The sequence below is a fragment of the Cololabis saira genome, chromosome 18 (assembly GCF_033807715.1).
Source record: "Cololabis saira isolate AMF1-May2022 chromosome 18, fColSai1.1, whole genome shotgun sequence".
In the NCBI taxonomy this organism is placed as follows: domain Eukaryota; kingdom Metazoa; phylum Chordata; class Actinopteri; order Beloniformes; family Belonidae; genus Cololabis; species Cololabis saira.
In genome coordinates this window covers 22,354,594-22,370,560 of record NC_084604.1, presented here as the reverse complement: position 1 = coordinate 22,370,560, position 15,967 = coordinate 22,354,594, and the positions used below count along the sequence as shown (strand labels likewise).

Below are 15,967 nucleotides of genomic sequence, written 5' to 3'. Positions count from 1 at the left end.
ACCAAAACACTTGCTGCTCCCAGGAAAGTATTTTATATTGCTGCAGTGTTTATTCAAGAATGGACTAAAAGACCTATTCTGCCACGTAGTCTATGGGATGTTTGCATAGCTAAGAAAGGAAAAGAGTTTTATTGACTTTGTAAACACCATTCTTTGTTAGTTTGCGTGTTCATGTGTTTGATGGTGGATTCTCAGTGCTGTAAATACTGGTGAGATAAAAGCTTTGTTTTGTTTTGTAGAGGAGCGATAAATTTGAACCCCCATCTTGGCTTTCTAAGCAATAACCCATAAATATATGACCCTCTCAGACAGAACAGGAAACATTTGCTGAAAAAAGAAAAATAGCTCCTGAGGCTGCACAAACAGAATAAAACACAACTTGAGTCGTTTAACAGCTACAAAAGAGAAAGTCAGAGGTCTCTTTCACCAGGCTTTTTTTTTAAAGGTCAATCTCTTTTGCTATAATAGCAAATACATGCAAATAAAGCAAACATTTTCAGAAAATAATACAGTGAACACATTTCAGACAGAATCAGTGTGGAAGTGTGGAGTTAGTGTGGAGGTAAATGACTAACAGGCTCAGCAGAGTTGGTTGCTGTCCTCAGATAACTAAATAAAGAGAAAACAGTGTTGGTATTTTAAGGGAAGAAAAAAGGAATTTAGCTGATTGCTTTCATTAAATGAAATAACTCGTGGCTGTCAAAGCCATCGTAGTGGAGGAAATACTTTGGCTTATATCGCAAAGTCCAACAACAAAAACAGTAGAAACACTAGAACCTGCGATGCAGTGGGGTCTTTGGTTTGGCACTCCTGTTCAAGCTCCCTCTTTTAAAAATATGTATCCAAGCCAGGATACAACTGTTTTCAGTGGTGCTACTTCCCCAGAGCTTATGAAGGCCTTGAAGAGCCACAAAAGCAGTTGTACAACTGTTTTCATGAGCTGTGTAATACTCCCCAAGGTGAATAAATTGACTTTGACAAGTGTAGTTGCGGGGTACCCCATTAATTTACAATGGTAATGAAGCAGCTCCTTCAGAGCCATGAGGTTATCATCAGGGTCTCACACATTTTTTCCAAACAGATTTGAGGTATATCACTCTAGATGCAGGCGGTCCTTGGTTAGCTTAGCTTTTTCAGAATGTGCTCCTTGAATAATGACTTCTCTTTTAACTTTTGGACAGAATACAAGTAGCTTGTCACTGTCATTTATTTTTTTCTTCATTGGAGAGCCTTTAAATGTTCAAAGTTATAGCTGCTTCTTTATCAGTAATGTGTAAGAGCTATTATCATCTGCTCCAAGAATGAGAACATATTAGGACTCACTGTTCACACCATATATCTTGGTAAACAACTGCTATACTCTGACTACAAATTCCACATAGACATCTGAAAGCTGTTAAGTCTCCTGAGTCAAAAATGGAAATCATGAAAGTTAAGGGCACTGACCTTAGAGGCAGAGGAGTCAGCTGGCTCAATGTGCAGACTTCCTCTCCTCGGTTTTTTTCAGTTTAATTTAGTTTAGGTCTACTTCAGCAGTTTGCCAATCCCGAATCAGGCGTCCAACAGAGGCTTCCCAACCTCATCCGTCCCGGCTGAGTGTTTGAATGAATCTCACAGAAAAAAGGGCAAGTGGGACGAAACACATCAACGACTAATTCTCACTTGTGTGAACGAGATTTCCGGCCACTTCCAGATTGATCGCATTTAGCGCATTAGACGAGAAAATCAGATCCAGGCAGAGCCAGCGTAAAAATAGACCCAAACCACAAAAACTGGATCTTCAACATTTATGAGCCTGCACCGACCCTTGATGCGTAAAGGCTGTACAGAAATGTGCCCTAGACAGATGCATAAATCTGCTGATGCTGACCGTAGAGGACGCATTTTTCAGTGTTTGAGCGCAATGCACAAAGGAGCCACGGCTCCTGCCAGTTATGGTTAAAATCTAAGGGTGTGTTGTGGTGTTTGGCACTCAGAATTTGGCAGCAGACCTTGACAAGTTAAAATAAAATCAACCATCTTTATGTTTGTTCATTTCCTGTATTAAATTGCCAATATCAAGACATGCCTTGCGTTCTTCTATAAAGGCCGACAACTGAAGTATATAACTCATTTCTTGCCTTTAGCTCCTTATGTGAACTACATCCAGAAGGATCCAGGTGCACCTTGCTCTCTAACGGAGGCTCTGGAGTTCCTCCAGGTGGACATCCTAGCAGGCTTGATGGATAAGGACAGCTCGTCAGCCAATCAGAACCAGCCTCCAAAAAACAAGCCCCATAATTTCACAGTAGTCGCCATGGAAGGCTGCCACTCCTTTATCATCCTGGACTGGGCCCGTCCTCTGAAAGATGATATGGTGTCAGGTAAGAAGTGTTTCTTCAGAATTAACAGTGCAAACAGAACTTTGAAGGCACAACTACACAAAATGAGTTTTAAAAACGTGAAATTATCAAGATGCACCAGTGAGCTGCAGGTGTTAAGAACATAAGTAGCAAAAAATATAATCTCTGGTGAGAATCAGTGCCATCGATATATACCAGCATCCATCTGGACTCGCAATTTAAGAACTGCCTCCAGCAGTACATAGAATAATGTAGCTTTTAAGTCAGCTTTTACTATTTCACATGGAAAAAAAACAAAAGTCATGTGACCTAGAACCTGACAAATGGAAAATAGTAATAAAAAGAGGAGATTGAAGAAAATGGCCTACTGAAAAAGCTTTTGTGGACATTCAGGGACAGCAGTCTTGCCATATAGAGAAGCAGCGTGTTTCCTTTGGCAGATAAACACAAGCTCCTGGTCATGCTGTGGATGGGTTCATCCTCTGATGTGTAAAACATATGGGATGCCTTTATGGGAGTTTTCTTCCTCTCTTTCTTTGATTCTTCCTATTTGCATTTGTGTTTCCTCTCCCCATACACAGAATATCCTGACCCTCTTTTCTCTCTTTTTTAAATTAATTTGTCCCCTGATTGTTGAGGATGTACTATACATCTCTTATTGTTCAAACACCAGAATATTACCTGTGTAGGCAAGTCTCACGATAAACTTAGTTAAAGGCGCAATCACACCTCCAAAGCAAATCACACCTCACGGTCACAATCCATGGATAGAAACTGCAGCTGTATCTTGTGCTTGTTGCTGTCTGCAGGACAGCGTACAAATAACAGGATTGCGAAAGCGGCCTGTTAACTGTAAATGGTGTAACCTTGAAACATCTCAGTCACTAACCCCGTCCATGTATTCTCCAGCATCTAAATCTGAATACGCCTATTAATACGACTTAGACTTGTATTTTTAACATCTTTTATTACGTTGTTGTTAAGCATCTATCCAAAACCCACCACTAAACTCTGTCCAACCACACTGCCTAAGATGTTTTATGCAATTGGCTTTTTTCCACCCTAGAAAACTGGTTTCTACAGACTGTTTTTCCTCATTTAAAAAAGTTATGCTTTCAACTCTTATCAGACATATTGCAATCCAGAAGCCAAGTGACTTCTGAACTTTTCTTCACTTCATCTCAAACACAGATCTAGGTTCATGCATGCAGATTAAATCCCAAACTGCTGTTGTAGTTGTAAATGTGAATATGTACAACTATGGTTCACACCAATTCCGGTCCTCGTGGGCCAGTCAGTACGTTTACATGCACCAACAGAAATTCGAATTGTTGCCTTAATCCGACCGATATTTAATTTTTAAAAGCCATGTAACCTATACACCTTAGCCAGGCTGTAGTCGAACCGAACTTAAGCTCTTGAGATCGAGCTATTAGTGCCAGATAATGCAGTCCTAATTCAAGTTATTCCAGCATGTATACGCAACCCATGCTGAACCGAGCTACTGACTGCCCTGGGACTCTCTCCCTTCTGGAAGCGTCACTTCCTGGCTCGTCAAGCCACGGGAGCAGGAATAATAACAGTCACGTTATCACAACAACACAGTAACAGAAGAAGAAGAGGGAGACTTTGTGTGCATCTTACCTGCAACATGACCAGTCTTAGCATTTACAGAGATTTACAGAGCTGTTGCATCATTAGCGTCCACATTTTTGCATGTTGTTGTCCTCTTTCGCGCTTGTTTAATTGTACCAGAAGAATGCCAACGCGAAGTGCGTGTGGTGCCAGTTAGCGTCGCGGAGTCGAACGCAACTCACTTAATAATCGATTGTCTTCTCGAGCATGTATACTTGGGTTTCTCGGAAACTCCAGTTTAATCTTTAGCTAGATTGTTGCCAATGGCTTGATTTAGATGTGCATGTAACCGCACCGACTTTATCACACCTCATTCTAATGAATGGTCGTCATCGGCACGAGTCTGACAACGTGTGCTGAAGCAGAGAAACATCTAAAACGTGCAGGACACCGGTCCACGAGGACCGGAATTGATGACCAGGGGTTTACACCTTGTGGGTTACAGAATTAAAGCAGTAGAAATGGGTCAACTGTCATGACACGCTGCTAACTTAAAAAACAACTTCTGGTTCCAGCCCTTGTTTGAGTAGGAAAGATTTTCCTTCAAGGGTTTGACCAAAATCACTCTCAGGGCATTATATGTGTTGTTTTTGGCTTTAAAACAAATCTCACATTCAGGGAAACATCTGATAAATTTAAATCCAAAGTGAGGAAAAATGCTCCGGGCAGACGGGAATGCTCTAAGAAACCTTAAGTATGTAAAATGGAGAAAGAATGAAAAACCAAAGGAAGAAAAGCAAAGGAGCGAGCTTCTCCCTCCTCTGTTGTGAACAGCCAGCTGTGTTGGTGCGGTTCCAGTAAAAACAGAAAGAAAACTCAAAAGTTCAGTTGAAACAATTGGTAGTGTGATCTGTTGCAGAGCCGTTCCCCGTAGTTTTAAAGTGAATGACTGAGGGCTGTTACTCACTGGAATCTGACATTTCTGTCTGCGTGGCTGAGGAGACGAGGAAAGCAGACAGCGATACAGACAAGCTGCAGGAGACACGGCCTGAGTTGAAGAAAAAGACGTTACTCGCAGTGTTTCTTTCAGACTTAAACGTATGGAAGTAACAACTACAGTCACAAATAAAAAAGGAACACACAATAAATGTCAGTACTTAGTAAATCTTCAGTGAAAACTTTCAATATGTTCTATCGATTATGGTTTTTTTTTAATTCGCTCCATATTTGTACATCTGCTTCAGATCAAATCAGGCTAACTTGCTTTTCAATTATTTGTTCTGAGCCCAGCTAATACACCTCTAAGGGTAGCTTAACATAGATTTTCTCATGTGACTCTTGGCTAAAAAAAATAAAAGTCAATCTTTTGAAATTTGATTATTACTGATGGAGAACATGATTTCCAATGTATTAAACCTAATGAGATTTACCATTGATTTTGCCTTGCAGGTTACATGGTCCACAGTGCCTCATACGATGATGTCATTAACAATCGGTGGTCTTCAAGACTGTCTAATGGGACACACCTTCCTGTGGAGAATCTCAAGCCCAATTCTAGGTAACACATGTCACTCTGTGAGTTTGTGTGTTTGGAGAGAGGTTAACACGCGCAAATCACTACACATGTAAATGCAAGCGATTTAAAATATCTTTCCACACACGGGAGGTATACAAAGCCAGAACCAGACTTTCCAGAGATATGCTTGAATCCAAGACCCCTTACCCCGACCTCTGTCTGACAGGATATGGATGTGTTCTGTATGTTTGTGTGCGATTTAACAACATGCATATCAAACCAGGCTCACACTGATCAGAACTGATTGCAAGTTGGATGATAGTAAATCAGTTTGGCCAAACTGGGGCAGGCAAAGAAAAAGGTTTGAGTCTTTTGTGACATGCTGTGAAACTCTGCTAGGGGCCCTGGAAAATACTGTGGAATATAAATGCGGGACATATCATCTGACAGTTATTCACAGATACGACTGTTTTACTATGTTTCAGTTATTAGAGTTTCCACAACCGTGTCCTCGGAGACACGGGTCAAGGTGCGTTCAGTCGTACATTCATGGAAACCTGAACCCATGAGAGGAGGGGTGATGGTGGTGGGGGTGTTGGGGCTTGAATTCATTTTCATTCACCTGTGTTTTTAAACTTTCTACCTAGATATTTAAAGAAACTATAAAAGCTTCTGCAAAATAGCAGCTACATACGGAGCCCCTAAAGGGACACAGATTTTTTTTTTTTTTATAATGAGTTTTAAGCGTGCGCGTGAAACCTTTACGCGCGTGCGTAAAACCTTTAAGTGAGCACGTAAAGTTGTTTACTTGCAAGCAAAGTAGTATTGTCCTTATAATGGAGTCCCAGGTTAAAATATAGCTCAGCTAAATCCTGTAATGTCATTTCCATTCATAAACAGAGCAGGGCGTAACTGGAGGGTCTCCTGTTCCAGCAAAACTCCCATGTACTTGTTTTTACGCGCTCACTTATTAGTTTTGCGAGAGCGCGTGAAACTTTTTAGTGAGTGCATAAACGTTTTACGTGCTCACGTAAACAACTTTACGTGCTCACTTAAATGTTTTAAGCGCGCGCGTAAAGGTTTCACGCGCGCGCTTAAAACTCATTATAAAAAAAAATAAAAATCCGTGTCCCTTTAGGGGCTCCGTAGCTACACAATTCGTATTTTCAGTTTTTTTGATTATTTATATACCGTATTTATTATTTAATATTTTTATTTTATATTAAGGGCAGCACGGTGGCTTAGTGGTTAGCACTGTTGCCTCACAGCGAGAAGGTTCCTGGTTCAACTCCCTGGCCCGGCGGGAGTCTTTCTGTGTGGAGTTTGCATGTTCTCCCCGTGCTTGCGTGGGTTCCCTCCGGGTACTCTGGCTTCCTCCCACAGTCCAAAAACATGCATACTAGGTTATTTGGTGATTCTAAATTGCCCATAGGTGTGAGTGTGTGTGTCTGGTTGTCTGTCTGTATATGTGGCCCTGCGATGGACTGGTGACCTGTCCAGGTTGGACCCCGGCCTTTCACCTGTAATGAGCTGGGATAGGCTCCAGCAGACCCCTGTGACTCTGCACAATGTACAATGGGAGTCTATTTGTTTACTGGTCATTTATAACAAGATGCCACCAGATGCAACTTTCTAATTTGTTTTCTATAATTAAAAGCATTAATTTCTTTTCACTGGAAAGAGAATTTAAAAAGATGCAAAGATGAAACTATTTGAAAGAGACGGCTCAGAGGAAGAATATTACAGTCCTTACTGAATAAAATGCTTAAAGGAGCTTGAGGCTCCCTCTTAAGAAATGAGACTCTCTAGCGCCACCCTTCACCACGACGGCCGTTGGGGGTACTGCAGCCAACAGTGAAGCCGGCACGGGAGAACGGGGAGAACGCACATGCAGCGTCATGTGACGTCACATCCGCAGCCCAGCGCGGGAAATTCGGGACCGAATTGCAGCACATTTTGCAGCACACAGCCTGTTCAAGGCAAAGGAGAGATATACTAGAGGGCTCATTCTTTTGGGTTTGGAACGCTTCATCTGACATTATTACTAGAAAACTTAAAACGTATACGGATTTTTTTCATAAATCCTGCCACAATCCGGCCTCAAGCTCCTTTAAATAATTACTGTGCTCTGAGAAAGATGAGGTGAAGTAACAGTGGATAGTGTACAGTCAGGATTAGACGAATGACATCTGGAGGTATCCTGTAGTAGTGTTGCTGTGGCGATAGTCTATCAGATCCATTTGATTGGTATCTGGGGATTTTAAGGCCTGGTGAACGCCCCAGACTCTTTGCTGTGTTATTGGAGCCCTACCTAAGCAGTGTTTAAGCCATCTTTTATTTGCTGTCCTGCGGGGTGAGGCTGTTACTGTAAGGGAACTCTGTTGCCATGTGGGAGGTGTGATTGGTCTGTAAAAATGTCTAAGTAGGTGACACATGTCATTGGGAAATCACTGAGAGCTAGGACAATTTTTTTTCCAACAGAACGTCGACACTCCCCTCACCACTTAGGAATTTGTTTTGTTATTTTGTTCGTCTCCTTTTGGTTGGGGCAGCTGTTATAGAAAAATGCATAAACATGCTGAGATTGAACTAAATTACAAACGGTCTATTCGCGTTTATTCCCTGCAACGAAAGGACATAGTGTAACAGAATGAATCAGTGAACAGTCTGCCACTGAACAAGAGCAAATGACAATCAAGGCTTTAAAAAAAAGTAAGTCAGAGGAAAATCAGACGTAACATAGCCAAAAGGCCTTTCTCCCTGGCAAGCTGGAACTGGTCTACGTAAAGGAAAACAACATTCGACACTGAGCAGCGCAGGTCTTCGTAATGCAGATTAAACAATCAGAGGGCCTAAACGAAGTCTGAAAAAAATATTAAAAAGATAAAAAATCTCCAGCGCTATCCCATAAAAGTGTTTTTTTTTCAAGCAGTATAAACATTTTCCACAAATAAATCACGACTAATGACAGATAGTGATTTATCAGGAACAGGAGTTTTTGTCGAGTGGAAGCATGACGTTAGTTTAATGTTGTGATTGGTGTCTCATCAAGAACTGCAGGATACCAATCATTTGCTGCCAAACTTTATAACTGCACCCAAGCGGTTTCCAGCATTCCACAGGCGAGGGGTGATTGGTGGGGACATTTCTCATGCTGCAGGTCTCCTCTGGTTGCCCCGAACTACCTAAACATTCCTCCCTTCCAACCTTTGTGTTCACAAGGAGTTTTCTTCGTATCCACATGTGTCTCTCTCACATAAACTGATAGACCCTACAAGTAGACATCCACATGCTTGTCGCAGGAGGCTATATCCACCTCACTCGCCGGCGATGGCAAGTGAGAAGACGACTGGTCACGTTACTTGGCCGTTAATTTTGATGTTGAACACAGCAACTCATTGGATTGCCTACTGTCCCTGACGTGCGTTAGCGTTGGAGAGGCTAGCAACTTGCATGCCTAGGCTGATCACCCATTGCATTCGACACATTTGCATTTATTGCAAGAAGTGGGCAGCTATTGTGACATGCCAACAACGGCCTACAGAATCGACAATAAAAAAGAATAAAAACTCATTCTTAAACTTTAGTGTTTCTTGCACTTACAAACAGCAGAAAAACCAGAGCTAACAAGTTTTTTTTCAGTCTCTGGCAGTGTAGTGGATAAATGTCCTCAATATTGAATTATATTCATTTCGATTCTACTTTACATTTTATTCAAGACTAAGACTAATAATATTAATGTCCAATAATAATGTCCTTTTGACGACACCTACAACACATAACATTAATAGATCATTTTAGAAATTCACCCATTAGACAATATTCAGTGTCTAATGGAGGGCTTCAGAGAGGGCTGACTGTGTAAACAAAAAGGTAGTGAGAGCATGTGACATGTGTGTATGTTTGATTTTGCGTATGTGTGTCACTGCCAGGTTGTGCAAAACTCTTAATTTTGGCCCGATACTGCTCCTTCCTGTTTATTGACCAATAGTAGAGGAGCTGGACCAAGAAGGGCATCCCTCCTCATTTGCATAATGAGGCAGAAATGTTAGGTAACTAAAACGAGGAAACAAGGAGATGTAAAAACAACAAATACATGTGTGTACATATATATATATATATATATATATATATATATATATATATATATATATATATATATATATATATATATATATATATATAATTATGTCAGTTTTGGTCCTCCATAGCAATTACAGAGCTTATAATATGCAAAAGCTGAATAACAATCCCAAATCAGATGTTTGTGAGATATAGAAAGTACAAACTGAAAGAAAAAAGAGAAAGCAGTGATATTCATCATTTAGATTCAGATTGAATCAAAATGCTTAAATCCAAACTGAAATGCAATTTCTACATACTATAAGTAAATAAACAAACATTTGACATCACATTACTTTTTTTGAGGACCTCAGCGTCAAGAACATGTCTGGAAGGTACCCACATCCCATGGCTGAAAAACTAGTCCAAATCATGACCCTCCCACCACTGAGGCATGTGTGCTCGTCTCAATATCTGTGTTGACTTTTTACCAAAAGTGACAACGTGCATTATAGCCAGTTATCTCCACTTATGTGTCGTATTTTCAATAGACCTCTGGTTTGTTTAGATATCCGTTAGAAAAAGTAGCCATGCTCCTTTGTTCTTTTTTTAGAGGCGATCTTCTGGAAAACCCTTCCATACTTGCTAAGTGTTTTTCTTGTAATTGTGCAGTCATGCTGACTGAGGACTGTAGGTTCTGAAATGTAGATATTTTTTCTTCTTTTGTAATGTCTTTGAGCATTGCACAGTCTTGGGGTGAACATTGGGAAAGCCACCCCTGGGAAGATTTGGAGCTGTCTTTAATTATTTCCGCTTGTAAATAATCACCCTGTCTGTTGAATGGCAGACTCTACATTTTTTAGAAATAGCCATATAACCCTTTCCAGAATGGTAGGAAACAATAATAGCTTATCTAACATCCTTGCTGATGTCTTCCCTCCTTTTCATTCTGTTTAAGTGCTACATAGTGCTCCGGACTAGCAAAGTGCCAAATCTGCTGCTTTATTAGTAACAGTCACTTTTTATGATCGGTAAATCACCAGGAATATATATTTATATTTCTAAACTAGATAATTAAATTATAAAGCTTTTTGTTGTTCATTCTAAGACTTAGTTTTTTAGTTTTTAGTTTTTAATGCCCTGATATCAAACCTTAGAAATGAAGGAGGGTGCATCTTATTTTTCTCATGGCTGTACAGTATACACATGTAATGACTTTGTCTGAATGAAGCTCTAACATTTGTATTAACTATGTTTCAACTGGTTCAGTTTTGATGCTACATTTTGATGCCTGTTTTTACACCCTTCCTCATATTAAATACATTACTACTGACTGTAGTTTCACCCTTAGCGATGACTTTCATTACATCATCCTGCTGCAGCTGCATTGCTTTTCTCTCTCTCTCTGTCTCTCTCTCTCTCTCTCTCTCTCTCTCTCTCTCTCTCCCTCTCTCTTTTTCTGGCATATTTTGGTCAACGTTGTCACGTGGCTGTGGTGATTAGATCCAGGCTTTGTGGTCGCATGTGATGAAAATTTCGGGGTAGAAAGCGATGGAGCATGAACTTACTCTATGTGACCTTGCAGAGCGGAAAAAAACGTGTGCATACATCAGTCATCTGCACTGGAAAAATTTGCTCTTTCTTCAACTTTCTGGAAGTTGCCACTCGTGCTATTTTCAATCTGATAGCACTTCCTGAACCATCTAGAAATAAGCTGCATGGCTTCGATTTGCCCTTTTGGCAAAGAAGCTTTTTTTTTTGTTTTGTAGGATCTCACCCTTTTACTCACCCATGTTGATATTTATTCCTTCATTTCTGTTTGTCACATTTTCCCTCTCTGTCCCTTTTACCATCATTTGCACTTATTCTCTGATCTTATGTGTTAAACTTCTACTCTGCTTGTGTTTTGGTTTTACCCTCAGTTACCTTTTTCTCCACTTCTCCTCATTCCTACTCCCTTCAGCACAAAGCCATTTCAGTGTGCTACGAGCACTTTGGGTAAAAACCGGACTCTTGCATCAGGCTGACTGAAGCATGCCAAGTCATCTGCTGTGCTCATTATCTTTTCCAGTCACAACAAATCTGGGAGACTAACACTTAAATGAATACATTTTCCATTAGCTCTTGACATTGTGGGCTCTTTTTTTTCATGCAGGTACTACTTCAAAGTGCAAGCCAAGAATGTGTTTGGTTTGGGGCCATTCAGCGAAACACTCACCTATGTCACTGAATCAGGTGTGACCACAAATATGTTACGGCTACGTTCATTTTCAAGTTTTATGTGGTATTCAGATGACCAGATGAACACTGAATGTTGTGTCGTTTTGTTTCCATTATCACATGAATGCATTAAACATGCTAGCTTTTTCACTCTGATTAAAATGTTCACATTCCTTCTTTCAGACGACCCTCTCCTCATTGATAGGCCACCTGGTAAGTCTAAACACTGAAAGCACATCAACTGTATTATAAGCAGCACTGTAAGACTGGAGTTACACTAAAGATGGAGAAGGTGTGTGGAAAATGTACAAGTATTGACAGGTATTTTTTAAGGATAAAACTTAAAATGCCTCTTTCAGTCTCTTTCTTTCAACTTTCATTCAAATACACACCCCCAGAAAGCATGGATGTGTAGTTCTCCACTTTACATGGATGATATAGTCTTTCGCAACTTTACTGAGTTGATTGCATTGTTTCCCTCTGATCATTGTCTGTATCAATAGATAAATATGCTCTTCTTCACCACAATCTAGTCTACGCTAGTGTATAACATAGGCAGATAAATTAAATGCATGCAAGGAATGAACAGCATTTGTCTCTTAATTTTTTTACTGAGTGAAAAAGCCAGAAATATGGCCAACTATTCTACAACCCCTTTTGTTTCATCAGTTGAAATCAATGAGGAAATGTGTTATATTTCTTGCAGCATCCGGTTGTTTTTTTTTGGCTGTCTTGAATACAAACATTCCTTTTTGAGCTCAAAAACACACACTGCTATCAAAACAATTCTACCCAAAAAACAAAACTTACTTCTTGACACAATTACCTGAACAGAAAGCCATCATTTTCTTCAACAACTTAACAGATGATAGTTGGGTACAATTCTTTTCGAACCAAGTTAAAGTTATCCTGTTGAAAACTAAGATTGTTTGCAGTGTCAGACTTAAAGAGGCTATATTATGCATTTTAAACATTTTCACCATATACTTTACTGTTTGTGCATATAAATTATATTAAAAAAATTCACACCAAACAAAACAAGTTATTTGCTTGAGAGCCTTCATTTGCTATCCAGGCCTTTTCTACCTTTACTCAGCTGCATCCCCCTGTAATATATTTGATTAGTATAATGGCTAGTTCCACAGAACTCACCCAAAGAATGAGAAACTAATTTTAATGTACATTTTTATCAGACTAATGAGAGCAGATGAAGTCTTTCATGAAGATGAATGAGCTAAAACAAATAGTTGCAGTTGTGATTTACGGTTTCTGCTGCACACCTTTTTGATCATTATAGCATGTATGCTGCTAGTATTCCACTAATTTAACATTTTTAACCTGTACATTGTACAGTTAGTGGGGCATTTTGTAATAATGAATAAGTGATCATAAAAACCTGTGCAGACAACAATAGAAATATGCAAATTTACAGCAATTGCACTGACAGACGATAGATCCATCTTTTATACTGAGTCTTAGCATGAAACATAATAACATATGAAGAAAATGTTTAGATAAAAAATAGTCCAACTTGATATCTTGAACATTTTTTAAATGTTTAACTTGAAGAAAGATTATAAGAGGGAATATCCTTAAAAAGGCTTGGTGGTTGTATGCTCCTCCTCGTTCATATTTCTGTCCTCTCTGCTCCTCCCGCTCCTCAGGTGGAGAACCAATCTGGGTCCCCTTCTCCTTCAAGTATAACTCAGCCCACAGCACCTGCAAGGGCAGCCAGTACGTCAAACGGACATGGTATAAAAAGTTTGTGGGTGTGGTTCTATGTAATTCCCTACGATACAAGATCTTCATGGGGGACGGTCTAAGAGGTAAGGGTCACATCAGTGCTATTTTTAGATCTCTCTCCATCCCAAAATGATGCTTTTGTGGATATAACTACCATCATTGGAAATTATTTGGTGATATTCCCCCCTTTCAGAGCCTTTTTACAGTGTAGGAGACACAGCTGGGCAGGGGGAGGACCATTGCCAGTTTGTGGACTCCCACAGGGACGGAAGAACAGGCCCGGCCTACCTGTCAAATAATCTCCCCACAGCACAAGGTAAACAAAGCAGACTCAGCTCTGGCACAGCAGATTTCAGACATATTTTATCCAAAGTAACCTATGTTATTATTCTTTTACGAAGTCCTGCTCTAAATAGCTCTGTGGTCAGCCAGCTGAAGTTATTGTTTTAACCATGCACTGAAGACACATGCTCAGTAATGTTTAAATGATTACTTCTTGTTGTTTCAGACCAAATGGCACATGCTTTTTATTACCGCACCATTCCAAAACCTTTTTTTAATCATGCTACAAATAATTAGATTAAAGCTTTCTGACAGTTATTGGTCCCCGGTTATATTAGTACATGATGGGAATTTCTCAAACTTATTCCACATTTAAAATACAAATAATAACAACAACAACTATGATTATTATTATTATTATTATTATTATTATTATTATTATTATTATTATTATTATTATTATTATTATTATTATTATTATTATTATTATTATTATTATTATTATCTAAAAAAAACACTCACTTAATTTATTTAAAATGGGAGGAACTAGGTTTTTTTTATCAACAAATGTAAGACATGACAAAGATCAGCTGCTTGAATCAACATTTGAATGTATGCTTCACTTTTGTTTTATTGTTATTCATATTTATCATTTATCATCTTCTTTTTGAAATTGGTGTAAAATCAATTGAGATTGGGATTACTAACTGTTCAAATCCTATGATTCAACAAACTTAGACTGAGACACATTCATTTTGTCTTTTGCTGTTTTGACTGTAAACGTTCTTGTTGATGAGATCTTGACTCTAAAGCACTATGTTATGTTTTATTGCCTGTGTTTCAGGATTTTACCGTTCATACAGGCAGGAACCAGTTGCTTTTGGAGTTATTGGCCGACGTACGCCCCATCCGTTCGTTGGCTGGTATGAATGTGGGGTGCCTATCCCCGGGAAGTGGTAACACGGGAAGAAGAGGAGGCACCAAGGGCGACAGCTCTGCATCCTGCTGCAGGCTCCGACCTTTGTGGTCTTGCCCTTGAAAACAGACTTTTACCAGCAAGCACAAAAGACACCACTACAAATTTTTTTACAGCTTCATTAAAAAAAAAAGAGAATATAGTACTTTTAAACAACTCAATGTATATCATTACGATGCACTTTTTTCTATAAAGCAGTCTGTATATGAGGGGAAAAGAAGCATGTTTGCTCTGGCTTAACCTTACTTTAGAGTCCTTGTCTACTTGTATTATTTCCAACTATCCCAGAGACAGGTCCTTAAAAAGTATTATTTATCTCTTTACCAATGGATACACCACCAACATTGGACCAAACAACAACTTTTATAGAAAACTGTATAAATGGGAACTTTTTAATTTTTGTTTTTTTCAAAAGTTGGCACCGTTTTCTGTTTTTATTGAAATGTCTGTGACATTCTTTGTTCAAAATTTCAAAGAAATGTGGTAACAGAGCTCACCCTTCAACCATGATTTTACATGACTGTTCATATCAGCCGATCTAGGGGTTGTACTCTACTTCCCCCAAAGCTTTCTGGGGGTCTGCCTCTTTTGGGATCAGTGATTTTGCTTTGCGCTTCTGTGGCAATGTAAATGTTGACTCAAGTTAAACTCAATAATCCTTGAAGCATGTTACGCTGTATGAGACATCATACAGTACCTAGCCTGAGATCTCACATTACCGCATACAGCAGTCTGAGCTTACACAACCACACACCGATGGAAAAATACTTGACTGACAACTTCTTTCTTAAGAAATAAATTTCCCTGGTCTGTAGTTCGACAAACTTCTGTTTCTGCTCATTCCCTCTTTTAGGTACACTGTCACGAGTAAAAATAAAGGTTAAAAATAATTTTTAACCTTTCAGTAATGGCAAGTTTGCTTGTATAGGCTATACCTTTTGATGCTGCATTTAGCTACAAATTAATTTTTTTAATTATTTTTTTTTATTCTGACTAAAAAAGTCAAAGAAATGCCAACAAGTTATTAAAAACACTGATAAGGAATTTCAGCATTTCTGGTCAGGTAGTAAGCTACCATTTGGGTTTCTTGATCTTTTAAAAGTATTGGAAAGTAGATCATTATTATTAGTTTTATTTAGGTTAAGTAAACTACTTAATAGCCGATGGGAATTTGACATTTTTAGCAAATTAAAGTTCCATTCAATTTAATTCAGTTCAGTTTGAATTAGAATGTTCCACATCAAGTACTTG

General features: G+C 39.1%; 1 protein-coding gene across 2 annotated transcripts in view; it reads left to right on the top strand.

Moving 5' to 3' along the window:
* The window catches only part of fndc1 (fibronectin type III domain containing 1), a 37,539-nt gene extending 22,009 nt beyond the window's left edge, over positions 1-15,530 (top strand). For both annotated transcript variants that reach the window (XM_061746698.1, XM_061746699.1), the window contains 7 exons: positions 2,127-2,363; positions 5,367-5,475; positions 11,651-11,730; positions 11,899-11,928; positions 13,380-13,541; positions 13,652-13,774; positions 14,585-15,530. In XM_061746698.1, the coding sequence (XP_061602682.1) occupies positions 2,127-2,363; positions 5,367-5,475; positions 11,651-11,730; positions 11,899-11,928; positions 13,380-13,541; positions 13,652-13,774; positions 14,585-14,700 (857 nt within the window). In that variant the 3' untranslated portion in view covers positions 14,701-15,530. The remainder of the gene's footprint in view (positions 1-2,126; positions 2,364-5,366; positions 5,476-11,650; positions 11,731-11,898; positions 11,929-13,379; positions 13,542-13,651; positions 13,775-14,584) is intronic.
* Positions 15,531-15,967: the final 437 nt, after the last annotated feature.